At 50.1% G+C, this 17,370-nt stretch overlaps 1 protein-coding gene across 1 annotated transcript in view; it reads right to left on the bottom strand.

Moving 5' to 3' along the window:
- The window catches only part of RBM20 (RNA binding motif protein 20), a 193,660-nt gene that overhangs the window by 13,754 nt on the left and 162,536 nt on the right, over nt 1-17,370 (bottom strand). The window contains exons 8-11 of the mRNA XM_057734085.1: nt 12,313-12,392; nt 9,394-10,045; nt 3,086-3,190; nt 1,055-1,715 (exon numbers count right to left, since the gene is read on the bottom strand). Coding sequence (XP_057590068.1) covers nt 1,055-1,715; nt 3,086-3,190; nt 9,394-10,045; nt 12,313-12,392 — 1,498 coding nt within the window. The remainder of the gene's footprint in view (nt 1-1,054; nt 1,716-3,085; nt 3,191-9,393; nt 10,046-12,312; nt 12,393-17,370) is intronic.

Raw genomic sequence — 17,370 nt, forward strand, 5'->3', positions numbered from 1 at the left:
GGGTTCAATCAGAGCGCGGTGAACAACACTTTGCTCCTCCTTTATTCTTGCCTTCTCTAGACACAGCCCAGGCCTCAGCGTTTCTCTAGCAACGAGGCAGCTCACGGTAGCGTTTCCATGGAGACAGATCCACGCAGGTGAAAAACAGCTCAGGTCAGCTTGACATGGAGGGAAGCCCCAACCGCCAGCTCACCTACCAGCCCGTGCCAACCACAGAGTACTGGGTTGAAATGTTTATTTTTAAGTCTCTTCTCTCTATTTTCTGCCCTCGACTCATTCCCCTTACTTCAAACTCTGGAATGCTGCAGGCTTTCTGCAAAATGAATTTCTAGCTATTTCCACTGGGAGAAAATTGAGGACTACTCTTCCCCCCTCCCCCCACAGCCCTGATAGATCTTAGTTTCCACTTGGCAGAGAAGACAAGGCTTAGCCTATTTTAAACTCCGTCTTTCATGATGTCACAGTGCTGGGCACAGACACAACATCACCTCCAATGGAGGTGGAGGAGATACCGGCACAAGTCTTGTTGCACCAGCAGACGCTGGAGAAAAGTGGGTCTGAGGCGGTGAGCACAGGAACCGGCCATGCCCCTTCGTGAGCCCCTCATTCTTCCCCTCTGCCCGTTCCTTCCTCCGCCTCCCACGCTCCCGCCCCCTCACTCAGGCCTCATGGAAATAACGGCCTGGGTGGTCCTCTGTCGTGCCGGCCAGAGAGGCTGCCTGCTGCTCCCTAGGAACCAAAGTTCCTTTGCTAACTCCAAACATTTGCTAATGTAGTTGTCAGAGTCCATCTGGGCTCCCGTAAATTCAGAGAAGTCCATCCTATCTGAGTTTGCCTCTCAGAAAACGGGTGGCCTCCTATCCGACTTCCTTTTCACCAATTGCCTAAAAGTTCTAACAATTTAACCAGGCTTTTAAGTTTGCCTTCTGCACCAGTTTTCAGGCTGGCTGAAACCTCACTTCCGTTTGTTCCAGCCTGCACATGCCCACACACTGCTCTAGGGAAGCAGTGGTCCGATCAACCCAACCGCACAGGAGAAAAAGGAGGTAGTTACCCTGGGTCGACACTCCTTGGCAAGCCTGGTTTTGGAGGTCGGTTTCGGTGGGGGGGCTGGCTTTCTCCTCCAAGGGGCTGCCTTCACCAGCCCCATCTTCGGGGGGCCCCCTGGCCTTACAGTCATCGAGAAGCGGGCCAGCCTGCCAGGCCCTCTCCTCTGCTGGCTTAGGGGAAGACATTTGCTGGAGTGTAGGGGCCAGACGAACATCTGAGCTCTCTGCTCCCCTTGCCTGCTCCTCGTAGCAATCTGAGCCCTCCAGCGAGAGGCCTGTCTCGCATTCAGCTGGCTTCCGCTCAGCATCCAGATTTAGGCCAGGCGTTTCCACATCCATGTCACTGGGACAGCTCATGGAACCAGAAGGCAGTTCTTTGGGCAACTTGAGGTTGGTTTCTGCAGCCCCATTACCTATGGTCTTGACTCCTTCCTCGGTGAACTCTTTGGCTAAGTCTAGGTCTAAGGTGGTCGTCACACAGGGACATATTTCTGGACAGATTTTGTCCTTCTGGTCGAGGGGGACAAGTTCCTCCAGTTCTGGGATGTCCGGTTCCATGATAAAATCTTCTTCCTCCCCCACCTCGTCCACTGTAACCAGCTCTTCCATGTTCGTGGGATACCAGCTCTCCCCCTCTGCCTCACTTCCACTCTCCGAATCTTGCTCCTGAAAAAAAATGCGGAAGGGACGTCAGAGTGTGTTCGAGGAGTGGTTCTTGGCATTAAACCAGAAGAGAGTGCAAACCTTGACGACAGGACCCCTCAAACCAGAAAGATGCTCAGCAATCTTACTCCTACCTGAGAACGTTTACTGGGTAATTAGGAGCTGTCAACCATTCAAGTCTCTCATCACGGATTCATCCCTATAGTGAAGCTAAAAACAGCACAGGAGTTGGAATAAGCCCTTAATGCTTAATCCACCAAGTGGCACAAAGAATTTCAACTCCTGGTGTAGAGTAGGTGCTCAGTAAATAGTTTTTTTCTTTTGTTTTGTTTTGTTTTTGTATGTTTTTTTTAGCTGTGGGGAAAACATTTGTATTCAGTAATGTGGCTAAGAGGTGTTTCTGTATCATAGAATCTACATCTACAGCTTAACTGTTAATGCCCATGTAGGATTCCAATCAGTTATTTAGCCTACTTCCTATTAATAATCTCTGCTCATCTTTTTATGATCAGTTTCTAGAAATTTTATTTTTTTTAATTCTGAAAAATAGTTTTTGAATGCATAAATGATTAAGTTATAAGCTCTAAAGGCATCAGCTTGCTGGAGCTGTTTCCTTGCACATAGGGCATCACTAAACGTAACTGCAGCAAAGGCCCTACAAAATTGCCCCAAACACCCTCTCCCAGCAAGGGTGCAACCCTCCACAGCCATGGCTCATACTTGGCCCCTCCCGAAACTTTCCCCTCGCGCCCCCAGCAGCCCAGGGACTCCCAGCAGCCAGATTTAGGAGATCAGCTTCCCTGCCAGCGATACTCATCTCCCCGCCTCTCCTGACTGGAAAGGCACGAAGCTGGCCACGTTCCAAGGACGTTTCTTTTTGCTGTGGCAGCCCCAGCCCTGTAACTGGGTTTTTCATTTTAATTAAGTAAAATAATCTTTATAAGCACAGTAGATGTTTCGTTAATCCCAGGGTCAGGGCCGGCTGAGGTCAGGGCCCCAGACTGAGTACCCAAAGCCCCCCTTCCTCTTCAAGCCCCTCCCAAGGGACCTGCCTATTTTAGGAGCCTGGCTCTGAAGCCTGAGTCTTTTTTGGGCACATATTTTCTCTTATGAGCACAGCCAAGTTGCTGAAGACTGGGGCAGCACCCAGGCATGTGGTAAAGATCTCCTCAATAAAGACTGTGCAAAGATCCCAGGCAAAGCCATTCCTCCAAGAAGTGCTGGCTTCATCCACAGACCCACTGGTGGGGTCTCAGACACGTGCCATGCAGCTAGCAGGTCATCACCAGGCAGGATGGGGATGCCTGTGACTTGGTGCCCAACGGCTGTTGTGCCAATGTGGCTACACTGCCAGCATCTGGGACAAACTTTACCTTCCTTGCCCTCGTGTTTTCTGCATCAGAGGACTCTGTTTCTTTCTCCTGCCTTCCCACTGATGGGGGGCTCTCTTCCATGCTGTCCTGTTCCTCTTTTCCAGCCTTACCAAAGGAAGAACAGAACAAACCAAGTCAACAGTGAGCAGTGGCAGCGGGCACGCCAAGAGGAAAATAACACTACTGGGCACAGTTAACGCTGTCGGGTGTGTTTCACACACATCACTTTCTTTATCCTCACAAAACCCCTTGGAGGCAGGTGCTATTATCGTCTTCATTATACAGATGGGGAAACTGAGGCTCAGAGAGGTTAAGTAACTTGCTCAAGGTCACACAGACAAATGGAGGCACAGAAATGTCTTCATGGCTGGCCTGAGGGCTTTAGGGAGACAGAAATCCCTGGCAAACCAGGTACTTTTGCAGCTGTGAAATTTGTAGATGGTGAGAGGGAGTAAACGGGCCAAGGGGGAACTGACCCTGGGGTTCACAACCGTCATGGTGACATCTCACCCACAGATCTGTCGTGGTCATAAAAAAAATCACTTCCAGGCCACTTACGGGTAGAAAGGGCGCTGCCACCCAATCAGGGCCCCTCTCACCTCTCCTTTGCCTTATCTCTGTCCTAGAGCTACAGCCCCAGCTAGCAATCCCGCCCCTTCTTCCTTCCTCCCATTCCCCACATCAGATTAAGTCCCTCACGCTAGTGCTTGTTTGGGAAGTTCAACAACTGAAAGCAGGTGTTTGCTTTGAGAATGAGGGTCTCTGACCAGCCTTTGAAACAAGGGTCAGCCAACTATAGCCCTCAAGCCAAATCTGATCCAGTGTCTCTTTTTGTGCAGTCTGTGAACAATGCTTCTCACATCTCTAAATAGTTGCATGTTAAACAATTGCATAAGTACCTACAGAATATCCTCAATTTTGCCTCTTGGCCCATATAGCCTAAAATAGTTACCCTCTGATGTTGCATAGAAAAAGTTTGCCAACACCCATTTTAGAAGTATGAGGAGGCTATTCTTTCATGGATTAAACTTTGGCCACCAAATCAATCACTGTTCCCAGGCGTTCTTGGGAGCAAGCTGCATTTTCCCGATGATTTTGGCCGAGGTTGGCTCAAAGTAAACCACTCTCGCTCTGATTTCTTACAGGCAGACACACCCCTCTTTGCTGACAAGGAGGCAGCCAGGGCAGGAGCTCAGGGCTGACGGGTTTAACCAGTTATTAAGGGACAGGGAAAGACAGTTTAAATCCTCAAGTCTTTGCTCTTTCCAGTGTTTGAAGCAGAAGCTCTGCTCTAGCCTTCTGAGCTGACCTGAGCTCAAAGCAGCTCCAAATGCCTTGTTAGCCCTCAGAACCCAGAGTTTCTACCAACAGGAGACCACTTTTCTTTATTTTTGTCTTCCTGAATAAAGTATCCATGGCCCTTCCTTGTCAAAATAAATAGCCCTTACCCTTCCCAGGCAGTTCCTGTAGCCACACACCCAGGTCAACACAGTAAAGAGACTCCCTCCAGTTCAAGCTGGGAGAGGCAGGGACAGCCTGGCCCACCGGAAGCCCCCTGCCAGGCAGACCCCAGCTCTTCCTCCCTGCAGGCAAAGGAAACAGAGCAGTGCCTTTCAGTGCACCCCTGGCCCTGGGATCATTTCCAGGTGACAGCAGCTGGGGAACAGACAAATGCAACCAATGCACCCAGCTCCCCCATCAGCTCAGGACCAACGTACTAGGTCCCAACTGTTGCAAGCAGGGCTGCCACCACAGGGCTGGGGTTACTGCTAAACCACCTCCTAAGTGGTCTCCCCTTCCTGTTCTGTAGCCTCCTCTCAAGTGTATTCTCCCCGAGGTGATCAGCAATAATGACTCCAAAATGCAAAACCTTCATATCCTCACTGCACCTTCTTGCCTGAGCATTTCATTTCCTTCGCCTTTTCTTCAGCCAGTAAATATCCCAACAGCCACATCCTAACCCAGGAAAGCCTCTGATTCGTTACAGGCACTAACAGCACTGTAACCTCCACCTTCTTAGCACTTAACACTCACACTTGTCTACTCATTTAAGGAATTATTTAACTAGCATGTTTTTCATGAGACCATGAGCTCAGTGAGATCAAGAGTCATTTTGGCTTTGACTCACAACTGCAGCCCCAGTGCTAGGTGCTGCACAAACACTGGCCAGTACACGAATGGAGACTGGTAGGAGAGGGTGGAGCAAATAACAAGTACACACCTGCCTCCCAGTGCGCTTGGGTCTCTCTCTGGGCTTTGAATTGAGCATACGTGGTTTTGCGCTCTCTCTCTCTCCTATGGATTGTTTATACTGGGGGCTGCCTTCTGGGGACCCCTGGGGTGCCATCTGGCCCACAGACATGTTTTGTTCCACAGTTTCTAAAATATGGGGAATTTCCTACAGATACCTGCATCTGGGCTTTGGTCTTGCTCTAAGAAACAGGAAAGCTGACAACACAGAGCATGTGTGCCTGAACTGCAGCCTCAGAGTGCAGCTGAGCAGTGGCTGCCCCAACAGACAGGTACCTCCTCCTTGGTCCACCAAGGTCTCCACCTTGGCTTCACTCATGCTACCTGGTCTATGTCACCTGCCTGGCTTCCCTTCTCTAGGCACTTGGGTCTGTAAACCTTGATGCCCCTTCCAGGAAAGCGGAGGAGTGCCTCTTTTCCATGATTCCCTATTCAGTGACTTGACTTCTTTCTTTTTCCTCTGGTCTCACCGTCAGGGCTGGGCCTCATGTCTGGCTGTGGCCACCCACGGACACTGAACAGTGCACATGCTGGCTTTGCCAGCATGGGCACTCTCTCCAGAATCTCCCAGGGTTTCCCATGAGCTCCTTATAGTCCTACAGCAGCCTTGTGATCACACCCATTTCACAAATGAGAAAACTGAGGCTAAGAAGAACAGGGTGTGACCTGGTTCTCAGAAGCCAGGCCTCTGTCTCCAGAGTCTGGGTTCAGTCATTTATTCCTTCAACAAATACTTACTGAATGCCTTCTCTGTGCCAAGCCCTAATCCAGGAACTGGGGGCATGGCAGTGAGCACAGCAGAAAAAATTCCTGCCCTCATGGAGGTTACATGGGGGACGGGGGTGGGGGAGGGCTTGGAGGGAGAACAGACTCTAAATAAAATAAATAAGACATTAGGGGATAGGTCAGAAAGAGACAGATGCCACCAAGAAAAAGAAAGCAGGGGAGGAAGAGAAGTGGGTTGGGATGTTGCGATTTCACGTGGTGGCCAGGAATAAACTTTGGAGATTGTGACAATGAGTAAACACAGAGGAGATGAGAAGCGACCCACATGGACTTTGGCGGGGGAGGGGCTCCCAGGCAAGGGAACATGTGCAAAGGCCCTGTGGTGGGAGGTGCCTGGTGTATCATAAGAAAGACAGGGACCCTGTCCTTAGCCCTGCTACCTTCATTCCCCAAGTTCAGTCGCTGCCTGTTCTCCGACTCCTGGGGCAACCCTGTGCGTTCTAGGTCGTTCTCAAGATTATGATGAGAGTTTGAGATCAGTGAGGAAAACTCTCTGTTCTGCTATTATTCCAACACATGGTATTGGGCTGCCTGGCTGCAAACCCACAGAAACAATCTGTTGGGGACCCCAACAAGTCCCTGCTGACCCTGCTCTAGGGCTATCAGAGGCGGGACCTATTAGAAGGACAGAATTGCAGGGAAACCCGTGGGCCTTTCTGGAATCTTTTTTTGCATCAGGGCTCTTGGGATGGTGCAGAGCGTGTGACACCGTGAACGAGCAAGGTCATGTAAACCAAAGACAGCAGGGTGGGCAGTACAGAAGAAGTTACCAAAGAAGAGTCTCAGCAGTGTGCGCACGAGTGCGAAGGGGCACCTCCGTCCCTTTGCCATGGGGGACAGAAGGTTCCTGACCTGTGGTATGTGTATGAGGCCTCGAGGCCCTGCCAACTCCTGCTCTCCTTCCTGCTTTCCTCAAGGTACTGATCACCAGCCCCTTGGACACCTCCAAGCATAGACACTCTTCTTAAAAACATCCACTGGTTCACAGGTCCCCTGGATCCAGTTCAAGTCCTCACAAGAGGTCCGTCACGGGCCCACTGCACCCACTTTCCTAATCTCGTCTCCTGAGCTTCCCCTGCTCTGCCAGTCAGGAAAATTTTGTGGCCAACTTTGAGATGGGTAAAAGAGATTGCTGGGTGTCCTTCCGATGGAATGTGGGTATCTGTCTAGCACCCTTCCAGGGTACCTGATTCTACAGGAGTCTGCACCTTTCATTAGCTTGAACTGAGCTATTTTACAACTCTGTAAATTGCAGAAAATTGATGGTAGTGCAAATGATTCTTGTTCACAGAGATGCAAAGGAATTTTATCTGGTGGAGATGCAACTGATTCCCATGAAAGAGGCCACATCTATTAGCAAATTCATCTCAGCATTCCTGGGTGCCTCTACATGCCTGCTTTTGGATTCTCCTCTGAATAGCTTTTTACATCTTACTGGTTAACTCATTAATCAATGAGTTAAACAACATCTTTGATATGTACTCATTTTATGTTTGCATGAGAGCCACGATTTTACTTTTTCAAAACATTATCCTTTAAAATTGCCCTAAAGATGCAGCCACATTGAGTATCTCCAAGTTCTTCAAAATACTCTTCCCTGTTTTGAAGAACCTAAAGTATTACTCAGCCATAAAAAAGAATGAAATAATGCCATTTGCAACAACATAGATAGACCTGGAGGGAATTATGCTAAGTGAAATAAGTCAGACAGAGAAAGACAAGTATTGTATGTTATCACTTATATGTGGAATCTAAAAGTTAAAACAAATAAATGAATATAACAAAACAGAAACAAACTCACAGAGAACAAATGAGTGGTTACCAGCGGGGACCAGGAAAATGGGAGGCGCAAGATAGTCATAAGGGATTAAGAGGTATAAACTACCATGTATAAAATAAATAAGCAACAAGGATATATTGTACAGCACAGGGAATAAAGCCAATATTTTATAGTAACTTTAAATGCAGTATAATCTATAAAATGTCAAATCACTATGTTATAAACCTGAAACTAATATAATATTGTAAATCAACTACACCTCAATAAAAAAACACTTTCTCCCTTTTGCCCTTGCTGCTTCCCAAACTACTTTTTCCCCTACTTTTGATGTCCAGCTCAAATGTCAGCTCCTCTGTGCAGCTTCCCTTCTCCCCTGATGCCCACTTGGCTCCAGCAGGGGCCCCACTGTATGTAAATCATCTTTGTAAGTTGGCTTCACCACTACAACTTCATCTCTGCCATAACATGACTATTTCCTACTCACCTCTGGACCCCTTCTGCCTAGCACACCCCCTGGCAATGCATGTAGGGATAAAGTCATGGCCAAAGCGTGGCCCTTCCGTGTTCATGGAGTTGAGACCTGGGATTCTTATTTGAACTTGGTCATTGTCAACAGCTCCTGGGTCAGACTAGAAGACATGCATGTGGGGTTTTTTCACCTGGATTCTTCATGCAGGCCACTCCCACTTCCCCGCTGACCTCCACTGTCCCACTCCTACTTACACGTAGGTGGCTCTGGCAAGGAGGAAGTGTAAGCCAAACTAGAATATAAACCCGGTACCCAGAGTCCTCCTCGTGACCCACTGTGTGAACTGAAGTCGTGCAGCAGGTTGTAAGCCGTGGATGAGGCACTTGGATAAAAGGTGCCAGCCAACTGCTGAGCATTTTTGTTCCAGTGGAAGGAAAACACTGTGGACAGTGTCTAGAGAAACACACCAAGCCCAGGGCGCCCGGTATCATTAAGTGGGTGGTGGCTGCTTCTCCTTTACCACCTCTTATCAAAGCCTCTACACTGGTAGATGCTTTCGGCAGGAGACAGGATGGAGCGAACCAAAGGTCTAATCTCCCCTGGAAGAGTCTGTGGGTGCAAACACCTCAAGGCCATTCCACTCTAGACAAACAAACAGACAGAAGGCCTTTGCATCACGTCCCCACCTAATTTCTAGAAAAGGCAGCAGGGTGCCGTGGGATTAGGAGCCGGATCACCTATGTGTAATTCCAGCTCCACCTTTTCCTGACTGTGTGTCCTTGGGCAACTAACTTAAGCTCTCCGTGCCTCAGTTTCCTCATCTATAGTAATGGTAGTATTACCTCATAGGGTTGCTGTGAGGATTCAATGACTCGACATAAAGTGTTTAGCGCAGTGCCTGACACAGAGTAAACATTCAGTAAGCGTTTCATTCATTCAATGAACGTTCAGCATCATTCTATAAAGAGTATTCTCCTGTGGGACCTGCCTCTCCTTACCCGGGAGAGGGGATTACATCATTACCTCATTCTCTGCCATTCTGCTTTCTTTTCTGCCATCAGCTCCTTCTTGGTCTCTGTCAGGTCTCCTGGTTCTGTTTTTCTCACTCTGCTTGGACTTGGTGCCCTTCGGTTCCAGCCCGTCTTCCCTGCCCGAGTCGTCGGCGTGGGGGTGTCTGCCTTCGCGCAGCCTGGCCTCGTCTTTCCTCCTGGACCTCCCGGGGGCATCCTGCTGCTGCTTTAGATACTTGTCTGATTTGCCCTTGGACTCTTTCCGGTAGTAGCCGTCTTCTCGGCTTTTGTAGCCAGACGCCGAGTGGAGCGGGTTGGGGGATCCGGACCTCGCGTGCTTTTCTCGGTAGCCCCTCCCTCCTTCCAATCGCTCATCTAACTCGGCTTTGTCTAGTTGCCGGGGGTAGTGTTTGCGGTCATGCGCCCACGTGTCCGTCCTGTCCCTCTTGTCCTCCCCGTTCTCCCTCCAGGGGGCCGGGCCCCGCTCTTCCTCCCTCCTGGCGTAGGGAGAATGCTCCCACGAGTCCCGCCCGTTGCCCCAGTCGGCCCGGGAGGGGCCCGGGGGGCTGTGAGAAGAGCTGCAGGAGGTGAAGCTCGGAGTGTGGGACCTAGGGGACAGTGACCGGCTCACTGGACTTCGAGATCGCGGCCTCTCTGGGCCATATCTGTGAGGGAGCAAAGGAGTCCTTTTAGAATCTGCACTTCCCACAGCCCCCATCCCCAGATACACCCCGTCTCCGCAACAGACGTGCTGTGCACATGACCTCACCCGGCCATACACTCTTCACCACAACAGTGCGGAGCCACAGAGCGGTCCAGGAGCAAGCGCTTCCTCCCCACCAGCTGCTGCAGAGATTTTCCCTGAGCACAGCCCTGGGGGTCCTCTGCCCCTTTACTCATTCTGCTGCTGGGAACTGGGGTGGATGACTGGGCTGGTTTGGCTCACCCCATCTCTCTTCCTCTTGGAAATGAGCTATGCTCAGGAAGCAGGAAGCTCTCCTGGGGGGGTTGGGGTGGAGGTGTGGGGAAGGCTGCCCTGGTCCAGCCTGGTGGGCAAGGCTGCCTAACCCTGGGGTTCAATCAGCTGACCGCTGACCTCTTGACCATGAGACCAAAGCCACGCCTCCAGCTGGCCTCTACCAAAATAAAGGTCACCTCTAGGCCTCCGTTTTTCTAGGGAGGCATTCTGGGGTTGGAAGAGTCCTTAGAGCTCTGACCTGCTCATGTATCAGATGAAGAAACGGAAACACAGCAAAGGACCCCAGCCTGTCTAGGGTTCAGAGCAAGACCTCTTGGTCACCTGCCCCCTGACTCTGCCACAGAATTGCAGGGGCACAGTGTGGCTTCACATATGTCTTTTAAAAACCCATAATATTAAAAACAAACAAAAATTCCAAACCTGAACAGCTACATACAAAAATACACACACACACACACACACACACACACACACACACACACACACACACAGAGGTTGTTATTAAGCAGGTCAACTAAGTCATCCACACGATATTCTAAAAGGAAGGGCAACTTTCATTTGGTTCCCAAACACAGGAAACCCACACAGACCTCACAGACCAGGGGACAAGAGACGTGGCTCACTGGGACCAGCCTTGACCTCCGCTGGGGAAGCGGCCTGGGCTGGGCCCTCTGCAGCGAGGTGAGAGCGCCATCTGCGGCAGCCCTGGGTAAGAGCCACACACTGTGCAGGCCAGCTGCCCCTCCTGCTGTTTTCCACAGTGGCCCCTACAGGGACTCCCTCTCCAGGGCAGTGACGGGGGTGAACTTGTAGCCCGGCTTGGCAGACTCACAGCTTCAGCTGGGACAACTGAGTTGGAAATCTGAAGGCACTTAACGTTCAGAGGAGATGACGGGTCAAGTCATGGATGTTTCTACACCTACATTCAGCTCAAGAAAAATCAAGCCTGACTCTAAACAGAAGACATACACACACACACTCACACACACACACTACACATACACCCACACCACACAAACATACATACCATACACATTCACCCACAGATGCACCACATACACATACCACACACACACACCACACACACACCAAACACACACACACAATGCACCACACAGTACAGCCACACACCACACACACACACAACACATCACACATACAATACAGCCACACATCACACACATAATATAATCACACAACACACACCAAACACATACACACAACATACACACATATAACACGCTACCCACGCAATACAACCACACAGCATTCATACCACACACATAGCACACAAACATATACACCACACAATACACATGTATGTACTACATACACATACCACACACACACACCACACACACCAAACAAAACACACCACACAACACCACACACATACAGCACACCACACACATACAGCACACCACACACAATACAGCCACACACCACACCACACACACAATATAATCACACAACATACACCAAACACATACATACACAACATACACACATATAACATGCTACCCACACAATACAACCACACAGCATTCATACCACACACACAGCCCACAAACATATACACCACACACACACCGAACACACAACACACCACACACACAATACAACACACACACACACTTTCAGGCTGTTTTACCAGAGTGTACATTTGCCCCTAAGAGCCATATATCCGCAGACCCCCTCCTGTATTCCTTTACAACAAAGGAGGAGCAGCTGAGGGGACGCTTAGCATCTTGAACTTTTCTGAGGTTCCACCTGAGCCCTGGACTGGACTGATGTGTCCCATCGGGCACATGGACATCCAGGGCCCAGAAAGGCTGACGGACAGGGCGGGGGCACGTGCAGAGCACAGAGCGACTCAAACACCCCTAAGAAAGAGAAAGCGCATTATGTTCCAACGATGAAGAATCTGCCCTGAGCCCTCCGGCCGGGCCTCACCTGTCTGCTTCCCGTAACGTGTCCCTCTCCCTCTGGGAATGGATGTCCTGGATGATGGCGGCCACGGTCTTCCCCGGTTTCTAGGCAAAGTCAGAGGGGTCACCATCAGACCAGAGGCAGCCTTGCAAACACCAGAAGGAAGCAGCTAGGACTCGGGTTCATTGCCCCGTCCACCAAAGGGGGAAAAGTGCCTTTTTAGAGGAAGAAAAAGTTTAATCCAGAGGATGGGGCGTATGAGCATAATGCTGAGTGGTGCTGGGGCTGAGTGGTCCAGGGCACGCAGCCTCCACTGAGCCGGGAAGGGAGGAGCCTGAGGCTCACCGCCCACGTGCGGGTGGAAAAGCAGCGTTTGTTAATACCCACCTCCCACCCCTCCTGAGTAAAAGACCACACCTAAAATGAGAGAGGAAGGAAGGGAAAGAGGGAGGGAGGCATTAGAACTTGGAAAGAGACTTGAAGGTCACTGAATGCAGCCTCCACATTTTACACCTGAGGAAACTGAGACCCAGAGAGCTCAAGGCAGAGCTCTGCCTGGCACAGCTCCAGTCACCAGCCACGGTGTGTTCTAGGCTGACTCCTGGAGTTGTGCTGGGTTAAGGAATACAGTCAAGGTCACAGAGATCGTTAGAGAATCAAGACTTGACAACAGGCATTTTAACTCCAAGGTCCCTTCCATGCCCCGTGCTCCCTGCCACACCGGACTGCAGTATGGTCCTCCGCAGGGGTCATTTGGTGCTCAACATACATCCGCAAGGTGGGCAGTGCAGGCTGTGAGCCAGGTTTCACAGCTGAGGATGCCAGGCACCTAGAGGCTGCACCCTTCCCAGAAGTCACTATATGGTGACTGTGCCAAGACAGGACCAACCCCAGCCCCCGAAATCCCAACCAAAGCCCTTTCCTAAACCCAGAATGCACAAACAATATGAAAACAATAAAACAGAAATGATTAAAAACAGAAATTCATAAGCACAGAAGAAAGGATGGAAGAAGCATTTTCCAAAAGACTACACAGAATTCGTCCATTCAGGTAAAATCTTTGGAGCAGGGTGAATGTATGCTTTGTGAATTACATCTCAATAATACTGAGGTTTAAAAAAGACCTAAAAACCTTCAGTCTATAATGCAATTTTTGACAAAGAATTTTATTAAGAAATGTAATCAACTGCGCTTTTTATCCTCAAATCTTTTTCCTATGTAGTTAACAAAGGATCATGAAATCTTAGAGCTATAAAAATGTTAGGTATCACCAAATATCTCATTTTATAGATGTGAAACCCAGGGTCAGAGTTATGAAGTGAGCTCTGTGATTAGCTGGGGCTGGAATTCTGTGAGTCCTCTGGGTGTGCAGCTGCTTATCTGTGCTGTTAAAGACTGAGGGTTGGGCTGGGAAAACAGTAAAGGAGAGAATAAAGGAGGAGCTGCCTGTGGTTTCAAGGGAGAGGTCAGAGCCAGGACTCAGGGAAGGGATATAAAATGTTCAAGTCACGGAAGGATCTCTTGTCAACTCGAAATGCAAGAGGAAAGAACGTCAAAGAAAAGGCAGTGATCGCTACCCCTGTGGCCGTGAAGAAGGAGGAGATCAAGAAGCCAGTCAATCCCTGTTCAAGAGAAGGACCAGGAACTGAGCACTGGTCAGGATACTCACCCGAAAGGAGGCCTCACAGTTTTGGCAAATGGTCACTTTCATCTGACTGTAGCTATAAAGGTTGACCCTCTATAAGCGTATGGAAGTAAGCAAGTAACCAGATCACCCAAGCCCTGGACAGCCAACTAGCACCCAAACTGCTTAAACTGGACCAGAAGCAGAGAACCAAGGCCAAGCAAGGGAAGATGCTAGGGCTGGGGGCCTGGGCAGAGAAGGATGCTTCCTTCCACCCCACCCAAGACCATCTGTCCTCCCTCCAGGGTTGTTGGTCACTACCTGGGGCTAGAATGAGAATGTTCATCTGGAGGTGAGCCCACTGGGCAGGTCTCCTTCTTGCCTGCTCCCCTTGGGCCACAAGGAGGAAGTTGCCTACTGCACCATCACAGGAGGGGCCAGGCTGGGATGGCTGGTCCCCAGGAGACCTGCCGCAGCACTGCCTCCATGCGGGCCAGCTTGGGAAAACCAGCGGGAGCCATCAGGACCAAGTGCAGGGACATGTGACGAGATCTGCTGACACCAGGGAGGCCGCATCCTGAATCTCAAATCTGTCCTCACCCTGCCAAGCTGGAATAGGCGAAGGCTAAAGAATGTACCCCCAAACCGGGTAAAATGTACCATGGCAACTTTTCAGAACACACAAATTCCCTGAAGAGGTTGGATCAGGGACTTTCTATAGCAAAAGAGTCCCCAAGGTCCCCAACACTTTTCTTTTGCTCTCTGGAACCTCAAATCCTTGTGATTGTTCCTTCCAACCTGGACTCAGGAGAGCCTGGGGTGAGAGGAGTGGGCCTGGTCAGGGAGCAGCTGAGGTTACCCAGGGCAGCAGGGTGGGTGGGGTTGAGACCTGCAGGAAGGGTCAGGTCAGGCCAAGGTGAGGGCCAGAGGCGTTGTAGGAGCTCACGATCCCTTCTGCACCTCAGACAGCAGCCCCTTGGGCCCTTCCCCTCTAGGTGCCCCCTGATGAGGAGCAGAGCCAGCCATTCAGGCACCACAGATGAAAACATACTCTGGTGGCCCAATGCCATCCCCCGGGGGTCAGAGAGATGCATCTAGAGTTCTTTGAGGGCTAGAAGAGCCTCTTCTGGGCTTAAATATTTCCTTGCCCCTTATTTTCCCAACCACAGAACAGCTTCCTGAGGCCACTGTCAGCCCAGCACCCCCTGAAGTTGCGTCTGTGCAGGTCCCATGGCCCCAGGGAGACAGGGAATGGGGCTGTTGATTGCAGCCAGCAGTAGCACAGGGCCCTGCATGAAACAGGCCTCCACGGTGACTGGCTGGAGAGATGGAGGGATGGGCTGCAGAGAAAGGCCATGACAATCTGCAAATACTAGATGCTGGGGCTGGCACAGTGGCTCCCCACCCCCCCAAGGACCAGATGTCAGTTGCTCTGTTTTAAGTGACAATTCCAAATTGTTGGCACTCTCTGGCCCAAACACCCTGCCAGCTGCCATCTGAGAGGGAGTCAGAAGTAGCCAAAGACTTTCAAATAACAGAATCAACTTTTCACTCTAAGAAAATCCTCTCAACCTGCCTCTTCAGGCCTGGCCTCGTTATCCTGCGGTTAAAGGTATAAAGGAAGCAGGTCTAATAAAGCTGTAATCACTGTAGAGGAGTGGAAATGGAAGAGAATGGAGTAGGTCTGCGATGATGTTTGGAGGTACCTTTTTATTGTAGGACATTTCAAACACCCACAAAAGTAGAGAGAATGGTATACTGAACCCCCTGTGAATCCACTTCCACTGTCAACAAGCCCCCAGGGGACCATCCACAGTGCTCTCGGTCAACACATCTTGCTACGTTAAGACAAGGGTGAGATTCCAAGCCCCAAACAGTCCCTGGAAAGTGCACCCTCAGAGGGAGGCACCTCAGCTGTTGAATCTCAACCCAGGAAGAGCAGCCCCCGCTCTGCCTCCAGCTGGCAGGGTCACCTGCGGTCATGGCTTGTTGCCTGTCAGAGACTCACCTTCTCCAACTATAAAGGTGAGATGAGGCCCACTTGGTATCCACTGAGAGCCTCAGAGCATAGCAGGCTACCCCAATAAAACCCATGGAGTTCTGGGCCCGCATAAAAGAAGCTGCTAGAGGGTTTCATGCCTTCTGACCCCTCCATGGCTGTTTTACATGTCTTAAGAGTCGCAGGAAAATGCTAGAACCTTACAGATAAGCCCTGAACTTGTCAGAGCCAGATCCTGTCACAGCAGCCCTGATCGTTTCTGACATGACTGTGTTTTCCAGGCTCTACATCTCTTCTAACCCGACTGCTGCCCAGAAGCCCCCTCTCTGTTTAGTTAAGTTGTCTCTCCTTCAAGGCCCTACTCAGGAATCTCTCCCTTTTTTAATTAATTAATTAATTTATTTATTTTATTGACTGTGTTGGGTCTTTTTTGCAGTGCTCAGGCTTTCTTTAGTTGCGGTGAGTGTGGTGCACGGGCTCTTCATTGCCGGGGCTTCTCTTGTTGTGGAGCATGGGCTCTAGGTGCGTGGGCTTCAGTAGTTGCAGCACATGGGCTCAATAGTTGTGGCTCACAGGCTCTAAAGTGCAGGCTCAATAGTTGTGGCACACGGGCTTAGTTGCTCCACGGTGTGTGGATCTTCCTGGAACAGGGATCGAACCCGTGTCCCCTGCATTGGCAGGCGGATTCTTAACCACTGTGCCACCTAGGAAGCCCAGGACTCTCTCCCTTCTTTACCCAACTAAGTCATACTGCCTTTTGCCACTGAACTTCTAGGAGCTCTGTACATATGCACTCAGGTTTACATCTCGAGAATAGCTCATCTCCCCAGTGAGACAGCAAACTTTCTCCAAGTGAGGACCATTCTCATATTCACTGTAGCTCTCAGTACCACATCTTACATAGAAAAGACCCTCAATCATCATCTGTTGATTTATTCTTCTTAACCAAGAGGTCATGGATCACTCACAAGACTGCTTCCCTGGGCCAGGGACCATCTCTGTGGCTGGGAGGTTGGCAAGACCAGTGGCTCTGAAACCAGGCCCTCTGCCCCCAAACCACCTCATTTAGTGGACTGGGGAGTCCCACCCGAATCCTAAATGGAGAATCTCTGGGCAAGAGGACTTGAAAACTCCCCTGACAATTCTCTGATGGAGCGACTGGAACACACAGGTTTAAACTATTCCCAGTTCCCTTCTGTGTATAAGACGCTGTGACTCTGGAGAAGTCTCTATAGGATAACCAATCTTCTCATGAAGGTCTGCAGGAAGGAAAACTCTCACTTTTCATTGTTCCTTCAGATTTTCTCTTTCTCATTCATTCCACACAATTGTTGGACACCTATTATGTGAAAGTGTCTGCCCCAAACGCCCTGAGGGATAAAATCTCTGCCACAAAGAATGAGCCAAGATTACTGGCATGAGGAGAGGAGAAACACCTTAAAATCTCTCCTCCTTCTCC

This window comes from Hippopotamus amphibius, chromosome 5 (assembly GCF_030028045.1).
Source record: "Hippopotamus amphibius kiboko isolate mHipAmp2 chromosome 5, mHipAmp2.hap2, whole genome shotgun sequence".
In the NCBI taxonomy this organism is placed as follows: Eukaryota; Metazoa; Chordata; class Mammalia; order Artiodactyla; family Hippopotamidae; genus Hippopotamus; species Hippopotamus amphibius.